Source organism: Myxocyprinus asiaticus, chromosome 6 (assembly GCF_019703515.2).
Source record: "Myxocyprinus asiaticus isolate MX2 ecotype Aquarium Trade chromosome 6, UBuf_Myxa_2, whole genome shotgun sequence".
NCBI lineage: Eukaryota > Metazoa > Chordata > Actinopteri > Cypriniformes > Catostomidae > Myxocyprinus > Myxocyprinus asiaticus.
This window is the reverse complement of record NC_059349.1, coordinates 28088067-28104259: the sequence shown is the minus strand read 5'-3', so window position 1 is coordinate 28104259 and position 16193 is coordinate 28088067. Positions and strand designations below refer to the sequence as shown.

Below are 16193 nucleotides of genomic sequence, written 5' to 3'. Positions count from 1 at the left end.
GTTTTCAGCTGTTAATCAACAATCGAGGGGGCTAACAACATGACAATAGATTCAAGAAATAATAGAAATAGATTATATTTTATCTTAGGTAAGCAAATAAGCCATTATTCAGCTGTTAACCATAAATCTAGGGGGCTAACAATATGACTCAATAGAAACAAGAAATAAATGTCTATTTTTAGAAACAGAGAAATAACAGAATAGAAAAAGTGAAACAGAAAGACAGATCCCTTGTTACAGGTTGTTTATTCAGTTCTGTTAGGACCATTTCTTCTAACCTGTAGCGTAAAGCTTCTGAGCTCTGTACTGTGAAAAAAAAAAATTTAACTTAAAAATGTGCTGCATTTGGTGGCCTAACAGCTAAATTAATGGACTGATTCAATTAAAAAATATTATTTAACATGTCTGAATCAACCTGTATGCTTTAACTTACACCAACAACATTTTAACGATTAGATCAGGAAAAAGCTCTTAAAGATAAAAATTGCAGGTCACTACTTTTTAAGTTGTACTGTCTTGTGCAGGGATAAATTCACCCCGTTGTATCTCTACTGACCATGCACAAGTGTGCCACTGTAGAACAATGTATGAAGAATTTCTAGGCATATGAACACTTGTTATGTTTGATGAGACCTTGCCTAATAAGAAGAGCAAACCCAACAATCAAGTCAGAAGAATTATTTCATAATGGCTATCGTTTGAGCCCTTCATGTACTCACTTTAAGTGTAATGCTAATGTATTTTAAAGTTGTCTTCAAAAGAAAATTAGATGACAGTAGAGATCTAGCCTATCACTACAAACAGCTGTTTCACAGGTAACTCAACTTTATTTTGGATAGTTTCAACCTGCAGATGGCAACCTTAACACATTCTGAGGCCTATATAGGTCCCTTTTTGATATAGTATCTGGTCTTTTCAAGATGGCAAGATCACAAATTGATATGAAATTTGAAATTAACATCTAAAACACATTTATTAATTTTATATTCCATTACTGCAGTAGGGTACAATGGGGATAAATGCACACCTTAAGGAATTTTCTTTTTTTTTTTAACACAAAGTGTATCAAAATTGAAAAACAAAAATATTGATTGAATATTGATGGAGCAACTTTATTTGTGTGAAAATAAACAATAATGGAAAGTTGTTTGATTATAATGTTTTTTTTTTTTTTTTAAAGGTGGCGGGAAAGCATTTTACCCCACATTTGGCCCATGGGGGGTTAGTGATATCATGTAAATATAGGGACAATAGTCAAAGGGAAAAATGTGTCAACTTAGGCAAATACTTTTGAGAGAGAAAGATGCTGTTCTGAGCAACAAATTAAGATAATGCTTATTTAAATTAACCACTTAAGTAAAGGGTTAACCATTTTCTTTTCATTTCAATCACATTTGGCATTTTATAACATCTCAAGTATTCTATAAACAAATTAATCTCCATTGTGATTAACTGGATCAGTCAATGTGAGCCCACTTTGAACATTTTTGTAACAAACATATTCGCCCCACTTAAGAAAAACAATGTGTTTTATGGGGGCCTTTACCCCCTGCAAAAGGGGGGCTTTTTACCCCAAATAATATCCTTTCACTTATTGGAAAGTTATTTTAAAAACTTTGATTTTATCACCTTGAACAAAATTGAAAATGAGTATTTTGTCTAAAAATAAATGTGATAATTTCAGAGATTTTCATTAGCTACATAAATTTGTAACATTTTAAATATTATTAAATATTAGATCTAATGACCTCAAAATCAAACTTTAGAAATTGCACGCAATGATCACATGGATCAGAAATATTTTGCAGTGTATACTGACAAACAGATGTTAAGGAAAGGACTGGGGTGTTTTTTTAATTTTTTTTTTTTAAAGAAAATAAAATCAAAAAGTGCCTTTTACCCTAGGGCCTTTAGCACCATTTTACTGAATTCTAAAAATATTTGTCAAGTGGCAAATCTAATAAATTAAATTTTACAAATGGTATTAGTAAGCTAAATGGTTAATTCCCCCCCAACCACCAAAAATGACCACCATTTGTAACTATGTCAGACCGTTTGTTGATTGCAGGTGAGGAAAATTTAATTATCAAAGAATGACAAATAAATTACTGTAAACAAACATTTTTGTTTATTTTCATTGTTCCTGATTTAAACACTTGGACCATAACAGGCATTGGCCATACAAATAAAGCACCTATAACGCATGACATTATTTGATATCCACAACACATACTGTGTCACACAAAATAAAAGAATTCATTCAATGGAAATATATCAGAAAGACATCAAAACTACATATACAAAGCTACTGGTCTTGGAATGTGAAAACATTTTTAGACCCCAGATTTGATAAAGACATTTCCATAAGGAAAGATTTTTGATCACTTCACTTTAAAAACGCTAATTAATGATTTCCCCAATGTTAGAAAGATATCTTTAGCAAAGTGTGACATGCTATTAGAATGCATTTTCTATGAGCTATAACAGAGATGTGGTAGGAGACATATCAGTGTATTGGGAAAAAATTTCCTAATCTTTAAAAATTAATATTGATTACAATTACATGTATGTCTAACATTGTTGTTCTTCATGTATAAAAGCGATAGCTCTACAATTTTTTTTAAAGATTATCCTGTAAATAGCATTTGGCCTATAAAAAGTGATTCACTGTTAAAGCGGATAGATCCTGTGGTTAAAAATGGGGATCTGGGGTTGATGTAGTTGCCTATTTTAAACATGATTAAATGTATTCTATTACAGAATGAACAGTCATAAATAATTGGCTCATATTTACAAATATATTTACCTACCATGTGGTGTAATGCGGAATTTATGATTGTGGACAAAGACTACACGCTATGTACCAGTTTTCACAGTGGTCTGAGATGATTTGGCCAAAAAAAAAACAAAAAAAGAAAAAACAAAAGGCTCAAAATATATATTAAAAGCATAATAACACAGTAATATCAATATAGTCATTTCTTCTCAGTAATAAAGTAATATTTTATAAACAAACTAATACGGGAGATAAATAACTAAATGTTCATATATTGAGACGTTTATCTTATTTTCATTAAAATAAAATAAGTGTGAGGGCCACAAAAATGGTCTTTAAACCACATCATTGCCTCAAGTGGAATCTGTAGTGGTTCTAATTTTCTGTTCTTCGACAAGCAAAATACTGGACTTCATAAGATTACATAATGAAAATATATGTATATATAGATTTATAAATGTCAAGACAGAAATATAGAAAAATATTAATAGAAATAAAAAAGGCATACATACTAGACAACAAAAGTAAATAAGTATACAGGGTATACTTAATCATTGTTGTATTATGATCAGGGTGTCAGTTTTCCGTGAGAGTCTAAACTTCAGCGTGAGTGGTCAGACTCACATGACTGTGCAGCACTTGCATGGCTGCTTTTCTTTCGAATTGCCCTCTTCTTTCGACTCCTCCTTCTTGGCCTCATCATGAGCTTTGTCAGGACTGGAGGTGCTGCCATTTGGTGGGGCCTGGTCCCCTTTGGCCCCCTCTTTCCCTCCTTTGTTCTCGCCGTCCTCAATGACCACAAATTCAGCTTTCACTGTTTCCTCTATGCCCAATGCCTTCTTGGTCTCTGCCTCATCCTCTACATTCTTATAGCCCATGAATACCATAGTGACGGGATGCTCTGCACTGGCATTTTCAATGGCTGCATCAGGATTGGTGCACTGGAGCTGGGCCTCAATGCCTGTGATCTGTTTCTTGGTGGTTTGATCTGCATTGGGGCTGGGCTGCTGTATGCCATTCTCAACTGCTGGGGATAAATTAAGGACACCAATTTAAATTGCACTACTGTTTGACTCTTGAAGAGGCGTTCTTTGGCAAAAAGTGAAGCGGCAACAACATGATAAAAGACATATGTTTAACAGACAGTCCCAACATATTAATAATAATCCATGCCACATCAATATAGAATGTGTGGTCACAGGTTTGGAATGGCTTGGAATGCGGCCCATCCAATCAGTATTTTAAGTAAGAACTATCAGTTGTATATATAATAAAGCTTTTATATGTAAGGAGTTGCTATACATTATATACCAATATGACAATAATATGAACAGGCACTGAATTTAGTTCAAGCCTGTGACTCTTTCATATGTCATTAGTAAAAATATATGGTGACCATAATTGCAAACAAAACTGGCACTGATAATGGTTTGAAACAAGGCAGTCCTTATGTTGTCATACTCCATTTAGTGTAATACTGAAAAGCCCCGTACAGACATGCAGCGAGTTCCAGCGACAAAGTGACTCGATCTCATTCATTTTCAATGAGAGCTTCCGGCAACAAAAGTGACAGTGATCTCTGGCGACTATATATGGGGGCGTATCCAGCAACTTGAGAAAGTTGAGAAAAGTTTCACTCTATGAAAATGAGGAGCGACTTTTGGGAGAGACAACCAATACAAGTGAAGACGGTGTCAGTGGAGCTCACGTCAACAATCTCCTGTGAGTACTGATAAAGTTTCTGCGAGCGATTTCACTGTTTCTATATGACTCGTCTGCAACAACATACATGGATATAATAAAAATGTTGCGTGGAAAAGAAATTATCAGCAGTTTGAGTTTGATTCCTACATTGACAGATTGTTGGTCTTGTTAATGATATGATACAATGAGCACTGATGCAGTTTAAATAGAAACACTCTTAGTTTAACTGGCAATATGTCTCATTTTTGATCAGATTTTCAAGAGATTTGGCCAGATGTGCAGTCCACCAATAACGTTAGCATGACAGCAGTAGGAATGTCCACTAGCGATTTCAAAGTACAGGGACAAGCATCATAAAGCGATAAGGTTGCTGCATGTGTGTTCGTGACATAAGAGAGCAGAGATGCTGGAGAACTAAAAAAATAAACACACTCTCACACTCACCCTTAACTGGACCATCTAGTGCCTGCAGAGAAAACATATGATAGTCATATGTTAATATGTCATTATTATTTCTTATCTTTAAATTTTTCACTAAACCTGAAGGATAATCAGCACATATTTAAAAGTCATGTTTAATCAATCTTACATTTTCATTGCCATCTTCAGAGGCTTTTTTCAAAGGTACACCATTCTCAAGCTCATCAATCTCCTGTTCTAGTCTGTCAAATTAAAACAAGGATTCTTCAGGTAACACAAACTATGTGCAGGTATGCAAATGTATTTTTTGTTGCAGTATTACAAGTATAGGTCACCCAAAAAATAGTAATTTTTCAGCTAAACTCTTGACATTCGTTGCACATTCATGAGTGTTATGAGAGAGACTAATTGTTTAGTGCCAACAACAAACAAAAAAGTTTCGGCGTGAATACAGGTGCCATTGTGAACAAGCTTCTCTCATGCACTAATAAACACGCAACACATGTGAATATTTATAATGACAAATTACTTACATTTGGGGTTGTTTGCCACCAAAACCTATCATATACATTTAAAAGACTTGCAATATGATGCACAAGTTGCATGGACTACTTTAATGACACTTTAATGGTCCTTTTTTTTTAGCTTCGAAGTAAGTACCTTTGAAAAGACGGACCAGAATTTTTTTGTGTGTGTGTGTATTTTGCATTAGATAGAAAGTCATATGGGTTTGCAATGATATAAGGGTGAGTTAATGATGACAGAATTTTCATTTTTGGGTGAACTATTCCTTTAAATGATGAAGTATAGATTAGACACTGGTCTTAACCTGAGAATGGTCTTTTCCAGTTGTTTGGTCTTGGCTTCATCCTCTTGAAGTTGTTTCTGTGCCTCATCCTCCCCACTGGATGGCGCTCCGTCCAACAGCCACCGCTCTCTCAATGCCTTTGACTGTCAAGAGAAAGCCACATTACTTGGAGATTTCTATTCAGAGGCATTAACATCACAAACATTCTCTTAATTATTTTCCTCACTTTTTTTGCTTCCCTGATCAGTACACAAATAAACAAACACTTACCAGTTAAAAATATCCTGAAATATTATATTATCCTTATATATAAGTAGTTAATGCATAACATGTCCATCAGTTAGATCTGGTGCAACTTTACCCAATCACAAAGTGCATGGATTAAATCAACAGGAGTGAAGTAGAGGTATCCAAAAAAATCTTTATTTGAATTTAAAACCAATGCATTTGGCACGTTGGCCTTCGTCAGGGTTCATCAAGGTTCATGTCCATCAAGACGTCAAAATTTTAGGTTAACATTGGCTACATTTACATGTAAACCAATACTCTGATTATTGCAATAATGGAAAAAATGTTTTCTTTTGCCATGGGGCTATAGATGGGGGAGCACCACTGCTGGAAAACGGTGCATGGAACTGCTGTTTTACATGAAGCCGAAAAGTAAGTGCAGCTTCTTTTTCGCGATGTTTTCAAACCTGTGCTTGATTGGAACATGATCTGTCTGCAGCACTGGTGCAGGCGCACTTTGGACAGAGTGGAAGAAGCATTTACATGCCTGTAAAAAGTGTAGTCCACATATCTTACTGCGATTATAAGCATTACTCTGATTATGAGCATAATCGCAGTATTATAATCGCAATATTATGTTTACATGAGCTAAAGTTTAATCGCATTATGAGGGTGCATGTAAACATAGCCATTGATATGAATGTATAAGAGAATGTGCATATCTAAGGTATTGTAACTGGGCACCTTTTCTTTGAAGTTTTTCACCATTTTAAATCACTTTTTTGCCTTTAACAGATCATTTTAAAAGGTTCTGCAGCAGTGTTGTAGTCGAGACCAGCTCATCCAAGTCCAGGCTGTGACCAGAGTTCGAGTCCAAGTCAAGATTGATACCATTAGAGGGTCGAGTCCGAGTAAAGACCGAGACCAGAAGAGGTGAAGTCTGAGATAAGACTCTTAATGGATGTGTTAAATGTATCTCTTGGCTCTTACATCAAATAAAATACTTAATATATTATTTGCTTAAGCTTATGCTGGTTAATCAATATTACCATTCGAGAATAAAACTAAATAAATGCCACATCCTAGGTTAAGTGAACACAACTGAATTACAATTACATGTCAGTATCAACAATATGTCAGTGAAAAACTCAAATTAAAGGTGCAAGGTGCCAATGTGGCTTTGCAATGCAATACAAACTACAAGCTTCAGTGTACTATTTTTAGTCCATTCATTGTAATTCAAATAAACATTTCTGCTATACAAAATACAATATTACTGTACTATAACTAAAATGGACCTAAAAACCAAACAATAATGTATTAAATATGACATACTGTTTACACAGAAAGTGAATCTAAACCTTTACTATCAATTTGTTTACAATTTCCTCAATTGCACTATTATATTCCATTCATTATAAGTCAAGTATTTCTGCATGCAGGATTTCATCTTGGGGTATGCACAGAAACCTCAATTAAAAAAAAAAAAAACATTGTGCAAAAACAACATCAAACCATTCAATTATGATAACATTGAGAGAAGTATTTTAAAATTTTCTATTGATAACTAATGGCTAAAGCATTTGTAAAAGACTTAGAGGCCGTTCAGACAGAACATGTTCTTGCGTTAAAAAACAAGACACAGTACTGCCAATAGAGAAGAAAACTGTTTTTAACAGTTGAAGTTCTTTTTAAATTGACAAAAGGACTTGCGTGAGGCACCATGGTCAAATGCAACATCACATTTTTACATAGAAAACAACTAAAAATACAGCACGGATAGACGCAAAAACGCGTTTGATGTGAACAGCCTCTTATTTGCATGACACAGCACAGCTGAAGGTTCTCAAAGTTACCTCACAATATAGTTGCCTTTGGTTTCAAATGATTGTAGTTAAATATCCACTTCATTCAGCGATCGGTTTGAAATATCCCGATACTGTTAGTGAGTGAGAAACCACTGCAAATGATTCAGTAAGACAGCAGTCCAAACGAATCGGACTGAGCAGCGAATCGATTCAGACCTTTATGCTAACTTGTTTGTCCAATTATCTGAAAAGAACGGACTCAAAAGAATGATTAATTCGTGAATCACTAGTTCTGAATCTACACAGCCGACAGAAATACGGGACACACGTCATAATTGCTGATATTGCCAGTCAGAGAAATGTATGTCAGATAAGTCGAAGCACTCATGGTATATTTTTGAAGGGACTTGGTAAAGTCCGAGTCCACACTTGTTCGAGCCCGAGTCAAGACCCAGTCCAAATGCTTCAGATTCCATGACAAGACTAATACTGAGTTCGGAATGGTAAACTGTCCATGATACTCTTACTACTTCTGCCATGTCTGTCTATGGCAGAAAAAGTAAGAATAGTGTGGTAGTATGCCATTCCGAACTGGTTCAAGACTATATAAATATTTTCTCGAGGCCAAATCCAAGACAGAGTCCAATCTTGAGTACTACAGCACTGTGTGACAGAGCGATGTAGTTTCTCAATCAATATGAGCTCAGGATAAGCAATCTATCTACAGGAGTCTGCAGTTGCGTGTAAGTGTGTTTATTTCATTGTTTTACTTTGTTGAAGAGTGGTATTCATTGCTAGACTTGTGCTGTTTGTTTACTGTCTTGAACCCGCGTCGCTTATACGAAGGTTGGTGTGTGTGTGTGCGCTATATTGTTTTTGACCTGTCCCAGGTTACTCACTGCTAGATTTAGCGTTGATTGGCCAGTGTGTGTGTAAAACTATCGTGGCTTTTAGTGTTTATAAACAGTGCTTCACTTGTTTTAGGGTATTATTTATTGCTAAAGTGCAGCATAATTTATTTGCGGTGCACGGAAGTCGCACTTGTCACCTCGCGCGACCCTTAGTTTCGCCTGACCACGTGAGTAGCTTTGTTGTGCTAAGTAGCATTAAGGCGTGTCCTGCCTTTTTCATTGAACAGCTCATTATCATCGCGTATATATTTGACTCGAATGCTGACGTGGAAGTGGCAGCGGAAGTGGTAGCCCTCGTGTAAAGCCCTCCTCGTGTGAAGACCTACTTGTGTAAAGACCAGCGAGTCTACCTGTGCGAGTCCACCGAGCAAGGACACCGACAAGGCGCCACTCACCGTAGCACTTAAGTATCTTGTTATTGTATCTCTTTTCCTTCTATATACTAACATGTCTACTTCATGAATAACACATGCCTTCAAGCACATCCCTGTTATCTGTTACAGACCGTTTACACAATATCGATGCAAGACCAAATGCAACCCACACAACCTACGGCCACTTTGCACTTCAGCACCTGCTCCGCTCTCTTTCTCAGTGGAACTCTGGAACTGCCAGTCAGCAGTGAACAAAGCTGACTTCATTCCAGCCTTTGCCACGCAGTCCACCCTCAGCATCCTGGCACTGACAGAAACATGGATACGTCCAGAGGATACAGCAACACCTGCTGCCCTCTCCAACAACTTCTCCTTCTCTCACACCCCTCGACACACCGGTAGGGGTGGGGGAACAGGTTTGCTCATTCATAACAACTGGACTTTTTCACCACACTCTTCACTATGTAACAATACTAGTTTTGAATTCCATGCTATTACTACAATGCAACCCACAAAAATCCATGTTGTCATCATCTATCGCCCTCCAGGTCAGCTGACAAACTTTCTTGAGGAGTTGGATGTCCTGCTGTCCTCCTTGCCGGAGGATGGTAGGCCACTTGTGGTTCTTGGTGATTTCAACATACACCAAGACAAGCCCCAGGCCACTGAATTGAATACTCTCCTGGCCTCATTTGACTTGGAAAAACTACACACCACAGCAACTCACAGATCGGGCAACCAGCTGGACCTCATCTTTACATGTAACTGTACCAACTCAAATATTCTTGTTACTCCTTTACATGTCTCTGATCACTACTTTGTTCAATTCAACATGACACTCCCATCTACATTAAAACAGACTCCACCATTGGTTTCCTTTCGCCGTAACCTCCGTTCCCTCTCACCCTCTCGCCTTTCCACTGCTGTCTCTACATCTCTTCCTACACAAAATATATTTACCACGCTTAATGTAAACACTGCCACAGACACACTAAGCTCTACTTTAACAACCTGTCTAGACAACATCTGTCCTATCTCCACTAGGCCAGCACGTGCTACACCACCCAGCCCCTGGCTGTCTGACGTCCTTCGTGAACATCGGACTGACCTCAGGGCAGCTGAGAGGAGATGGCGGAAATCTAAAGATCCATCAGATCTAGGTAAATATCAGTCCCTGCTTGCAACTTTTTCAGATAATGTCAAATCTGCAAAAACCTCCTATTACCAGAACAAGATCAACAGCACCACAGACACTCGCAGCTTGTTTAGAACATTCAACACACTTCTCTGCCCTCCCCCTCCACTGCCTGACACATCACTGACAGCAGATGTCTTCGCCACATTTTTTACTAATAAGGTTGCAGCCATCAGCAATACATTCTCAGCACCACACCTTGTCAAACACATGTCTCCTGTATGCAACTCTTCTGTCTCCATGTTCTCTCCTCTGACTGACACTGAGGTCTCTAAACTCCTCTCCAACCACCCCACCACCTGTTCCCTTGACCCCATTCCTTCCCACCTTCTCCAGGCCATTTCTCCGTCCATCCTACCTGCACTCACACACATAATTAACACATCTCTACTTACAGGCACTTTTCCCACTACATTTAAGCAGGCTCGAGTAACCCCGCTGCTGAAGAAACCTGCACTTAATCCCACACAAATAGAACACTACAGACCAGTCTCTCTCATCCCATTCAGTTTTCAATCAAATCTCTGCCTATCTCTCACAGAACAAGCTGCTGGATGACAATCAGTCAGGCTTTAAAAGTGGACACTCCACCGAGACCGCCCTGCTGTCTGTCACCGAGTCGCTGAGACAGGCGAAAGCTGAATCCAGATCATCAGTCCTGATTCTGCTGGACCTTTCTGCAGCCTTTGACACAGTCAACCATCAGATATTACTCTCTACCCTTTCCTCGCTGGGCATCACAGGAACTGTACTTGACTGGTTTAATTCCTATCTCTCAGGTAGGTCCTTCAAGGTAGCCTGCAGAGGTGAGGTATCCAAGCCACATCAGCTACTTACTGGGGTACCTCAGGGATCAGTGCTTGGGCCACTTCTCTTCTCTATATACACAACATCACTGGGACCCATCATTCAAGCACATGGTTTCTCTTACCACTGTTACGCTGATGACACGCAACTCTACTTGTCTTTTCAGCCCAACGACACCACAGTGACTGCTCGAATTTCTGCCTGCCTGGCGGACATCTCGGCCTGGATGAAGGAGCACCACCTGCAACTCAGCCCAGCCAAGACTGAACTCCTTGTCTTTCCAGCCAACCCTGATGTTGAACACAACATCACCGCGCAGCTGGGTGCAACTACAGTAACGCCTTCCAAATCGGTCAGAAATATAAGGGTAACCATCGACAACAGACTAAATTTCACAGACCACATCTCAAAGACCGCAAGATCATGTAGATTTACACTCTACAATATCAGGAAGATAAGACCCTTCCTCTCTGAACATGCCACACAACTGCTTGTCCAGTCACTTGTCATAACTAGACTGGACTACTGTAACGCTCTCATTGCAGGCCTCCCTGCATGTGCAACTAGATCCCTCCAAATGATCCAGAATGCAGCAGCACGTCTGGTCTTTAATGAACCAAAGAGAGCACATGTTACACCACTCCTTGTCACTTTCCACTGGCTACCGGTTGATGCACGTATCAAATTCAAGGCTCTGATGCTGGCATACAGAACAGTTACTGGGTCTGCACCAGCATACCTAAAATCATTTATGCAGAGCTACGCCCCCACTAGAAGTCTGCGGTCGGCTAAGGAACGTCGCCTTGTTGTACCAACACAAAGAGGCACCAAAACACTTTCCCGGACTTTCAGCTTCATCATAACACGTTGGTGGAACGACCTTCCCAACTCCATCCGTGAAGCTGACTCACTCTCTGTCTTCAAAAAACGACTAAAAACACATCTTTTCCATGAGCACTTAACCAGTCATTAAAATAAAAATAAAAAAATAAAAAAAAAAGATTTTTTTTTTGTTGCACTTTATTCTATTTTGAATACTATTATGATGCTAGTGATACTTTGTAATACAGTACTTTTCATACCACTGTCTCCTAAGATGATTCGCTTATGTTTTCCTCTCTTGTAAGTCACTTTGGATAAAAGCATCTGCCAAATGAATAAATGTAAATGTAAATAATTGCTGTATGCATAATTGATAATAAAATAATGATCAAAATTCTATTAAAATTTTTTATAGATGGAGTATAGCATATCACAACACAGGGCATGTCACTTTTCCAAAAAGTATTTCATGTGAACTACCCATATATTTAAAACATGCAACCTATATTGTGTTCCCTAATTGCATATCGACAAATGAGCTCTTGAAAAATGAGATAATGCCTGATTTGATGCACTGTGCTCACATAAACAAATCTCCTTGGTTGTCTGTACCATTAGGGTTGGTGTAGCACATGACCATTAGCTGTCCATTAGTTTTTCACTTTGGGGCATTCTCCACAGCTGCTAATGCGCACACTGCACATTGATAGAGAGTGAAACATTCTGACAGGCGCCAGCTAAAACAGGGCTTCCTACCAGAGCTTCTAGGCCTTCTTGGTAGGAAACAGACAGCAGGGTTAGATTGGCAGGATTAGAGGATGCGCCACTACTGTCTGACAAAGAGAATTTCAAAATCTGTGCCTGATACAGAGAGGCAGAAGATATTTTGAGCACAAACAGAGATGGCACTGGTCTGTCAGGAGCAGTGCAAGGCAGTCTGAAGAAAGACTCGCCTTATCAGGTAGACTAACCAAAAATATTCTGTAATATTATGTGTTGTGTGCAGCAATATGGGAAATGATGGAGTGGAGATCTATGGATTAATCATTTCAGAGAATATTACTGGTGGTAACCTAAAATTGTTGAAAATTAACCTGAAATTGGGTCACGAAACCTAGTTAAGGCCCAATTTTTCACACCTCAGACTGAGCAACAACTCTCGAAATGGGTGGGAAAATATGTAAATATGTGAGCGAGAATTGTGGGCAGGAAGAAGGAAAACAGGAGAGGGTCAAGAGCTACCTCCAAAAACACACACACGACAGAGATGGCTGAACCTCACATTATGAGTGGAGATGAAATCAAAAGAGTTTGGGGCTGTAAATTAATCGTAGGACAAAAGTGTGAAGATACTTTCACATACAATGAGTAAGTACACAGGTCCAATAAACAAAACATTAAATACACACAGTTTTTAAAAGTACATCCACAATACTTAAAGGTGCACTAGTATGGCTGCAGGCAGGAGATCTCCTAATTGGGGTAAAATCTCCAAAAGAGGGTGGGGTTACTCCAAAAAGGGGTGGTGCTAACTCCAAAAGGGGGCATCACTTTCACCCACAGTTAAGGTTGGGGAAAGGATTATGTAAGGGGCTCCCTATATCTTTAATGGTGGTTTGGAACTCCTGCCCCTTTTTGGAGCACTGCCTGCAGCTATATCCTTCTTGCTTTTTGCCCGTGCTTGGCGTTTGATGTCGCACTGTTTATCCGTGATCCATGCCGTGAGAGCTGCAGGTCGAAGCTGTGTGTTTCATCACTCCAGCAGGGACCTCTTGTTTGGACTTTTTATCTTTCCACTTTTACTCATTCTGTTTGACTGTCTGGTGGATCACACTCCTGTTTATCAATATCGTACCATCATTGGTACCATTGATGACAATTGCACGAGACAGTGTCATATGTTATGGCAGCGCCCATGTGGGGACAACACGCTCCATGTAAAATTAAACAGCTTTTACAGGGTTTCTGATATGACTGGAGTCTTCATCTCATGTGAGTGTACATTATTTTCCACATATTTCTAAAAAATGCTTCTAGAAATACTTACTTAGAACAACTTTATGCATAATACGCTTTAAATGACTCTAGTGTGATAAAATCGCTTACTAATTTTGTCTGTGTAAAGTTACCCAGTATTTCAAGTCCATTGTCATGACGGAATAGGCGTAAATCCTGGACTCTTGATGTAAAGTAGATTAAAAATAGTGTTGACATGACTTTTTCGGTTTTCATCAGTCTTCTGTTTTTGGACAAGCCGTCGTAATATCCTGTTTATGATCAGACGCACAGCGAGAAGACACGATTGGCGCCGTTTAAACAGAACAGCCTCCCAAAATACACTTGAAATACACCGCTGCCTCCTGTTTGAAGCGAGACAGCAGCAGGCCAACAAATATGCTCGCTTTGGTACGGTTAAGGAGTGGACTCTGGTCCATTCTGACATGTTATTTATATCTTATTATGTCCATTATCTGACAAACAAAGAAGAAGCGTTGAAATCGGCACTTGTAACAGCCGTCCCTCATAAACAGTGCATTTGGAGCGCGACTATCAAAACTGCAGCCAAGAAATGCTTGCACTGGTCTGGTTATGGACTGCGGTGCATTTGTGAAGTGATTTTGATCTGACCACGGTTTAGTGTCAAAGTCCGCTCACTGTTCCCCGAGTGCTGTTGAGATCTCACGCCTGCGGAACAGCGGTTACATCCATGAGTTTGAATTCTCAGCTGTGGCTGTAATGCCAGCTCATGCATGAGGCAGCGCTGTGATTGGATGGAAGCATTCCTTCTCATGAATAATGTGGAGAAACGTTAAGAATCTAGTGATGTAAATGCGTGCTGTCCTACCAATCATAACTCGGAGTTTAGGCATATACCTCATTTTTGTGACGTTGCTTTAACTTTAGTTTTGAAACCATAAGAACGAAATGGCTCAATAAAACGAAAAAATAACCATTTTACCCTTTACAATAAACATAATGAGTGCTATCATTGTTTTCAGTGATGTGCAACCTGTACATATCTGTTCAGTGTTCACATTTCAAAATCCTATAAGGATTTATTTCTACCTGATCTAAACCTTAAAATGAGTTTACCCCATGTAACCTATATAGTCAGTTTGATTCGGAAATTTTAAATAATATTTTTAACTTGAATCAAACCAGTTAATTTGGATTTTGCCACATGAATCACCTTTTTAGGTTAACATTTTCAACAGTATTCCATGCTGTAGATTAATTTAAATGCTTTGCACATGCAAGACGATTCTAAGTTTTCACAGGAAAAGCTTAGACAGAATTAGTAGAGCATTTAAGTTCAGAAGTATGAAGAGAACAAGAAGAATTGTTACCGCAAAGACCTATTTATATTTGATTCATCCCCCCAAAAATAACTTTTGTTGGTGTAACCTATTTTTAAATAACATTTTTGACTTGAATAAATCCAGTTAATTTAGATGTTACCACAAAAAGCAAATTTTTTAGGTTACCTGACAAAACATTTTTACAGTGTAAAAGTGTCAAGTGTAGTAAAGTTTAAAGCTTTTCAATCCTGAATCTTATTAACGAAACATTTGGTGCAACTCTTGTGTGAGATCTAGGTTTAAGTTCTGCTTTTTTGTATACATTTCATGTGAACAAAAACAAACTAAAGGTCTGCAGGCTGCATTCTTGTTTGCCCCCACTCAGATATATACAGTATATTTTCCATCTTTATATCCTACAGCACCAACAGTTATATAGTATCTAGTATCTTCAGTTAAGTTTTTATTTTAATTTGTTTATTTGGTTTTATTTGTTTTCCCTTGTTTATGTTGTTGTCATTGTTTTTTCATCTTGTTTATGAAAACATTCTGAAATAGGCATGTTAAAAATTATACATATTTTAATAATAATGTAAAATTAATTATACTTTATTGAAAAATACAATAAAGGATTTAAAAAAAATCTAAGAAAGTCTTGCACAACTATAAGGGAGCACTTATCATTGTGTTATGGACACTTTTGATTGGCAAAAGACCAGAGGCCTCAGATAAATCATTCAGTGTGCTCATGAGATTAGTGATTAGTGGCATATGTCTAATCATATTCATGACAAGCTAGTTTAGCTGAAGAAGCTACTTGAAACTTCCCAACAGTGCTGTTGCTATTCTAGTGTGGCACAGTCAGACGAGGCTACTCTTAGCCAGCAGCAGATAAAAACAAACATCTGCTCAACGTCAAACAGTGTACAGAAGACCCAGGACAAGGCATAACAGAAGAAAAACATCACAGAGCTTCTGATAACATCTTACAGCTCAAAGCAAGTACATTCAATTAATATGTTCATGTTGAAGATCAAGATG

The 16193-nt window shown here is 38.2% G+C and overlaps 2 protein-coding genes across 4 annotated transcripts in view; one reads left to right on the top strand and one right to left on the bottom strand.

The window, feature by feature from the left end:
• Positions 1–2109: 2109 nt before the first annotated feature.
• palm1b (paralemmin 1b) overlaps positions 2110–16193 on the bottom strand; it is a 30838-nt gene continuing 16754 nt past the window's right edge. The window contains exons 4-7 of one of the 2 annotated variants that reach the window (XM_051700221.1): positions 5730–5851; positions 5070–5142; positions 4925–4946; positions 2110–3803 (exon numbers count right to left, since the gene is read on the bottom strand). In XM_051700221.1, the coding sequence (XP_051556181.1) occupies positions 3397–3803; positions 4925–4946; positions 5070–5142; positions 5730–5851 (624 nt within the window). In that variant the 3' untranslated portion in view covers positions 2110–3396. The remainder of the gene's footprint in view (positions 3804–4924; positions 4947–5069; positions 5143–5729; positions 5852–16193) is intronic. The other variant, XM_051700222.1, reaches the window with a different exon arrangement.
• On the top strand, positions 5865–11011 carry LOC127442303 (uncharacterized). 2 transcript variants are annotated; one of them, XR_007897468.1, is made up of 3 exons: positions 5865–6869; positions 8883–9790; positions 10074–10273. XR_007897468.1 is itself a non-coding variant. In XM_051700223.1 (3 exons), the coding sequence occupies exons 2-3, from the start codon at positions 9532–9534 to the stop codon at positions 10780–10782; spliced, it is 675 nt and encodes a 224-aa protein (XP_051556183.1). In that variant the 5' UTR covers positions 5865–6869; positions 8883–9531; the 3' UTR covers positions 10783–11011. The 2 variants fall into 2 exon arrangements, 1 of the variants encoding a protein (XP_051556183.1); XM_051700223.1 differs by adding an exon at positions 10766–11011 and having other exon boundaries at positions 8883–10189.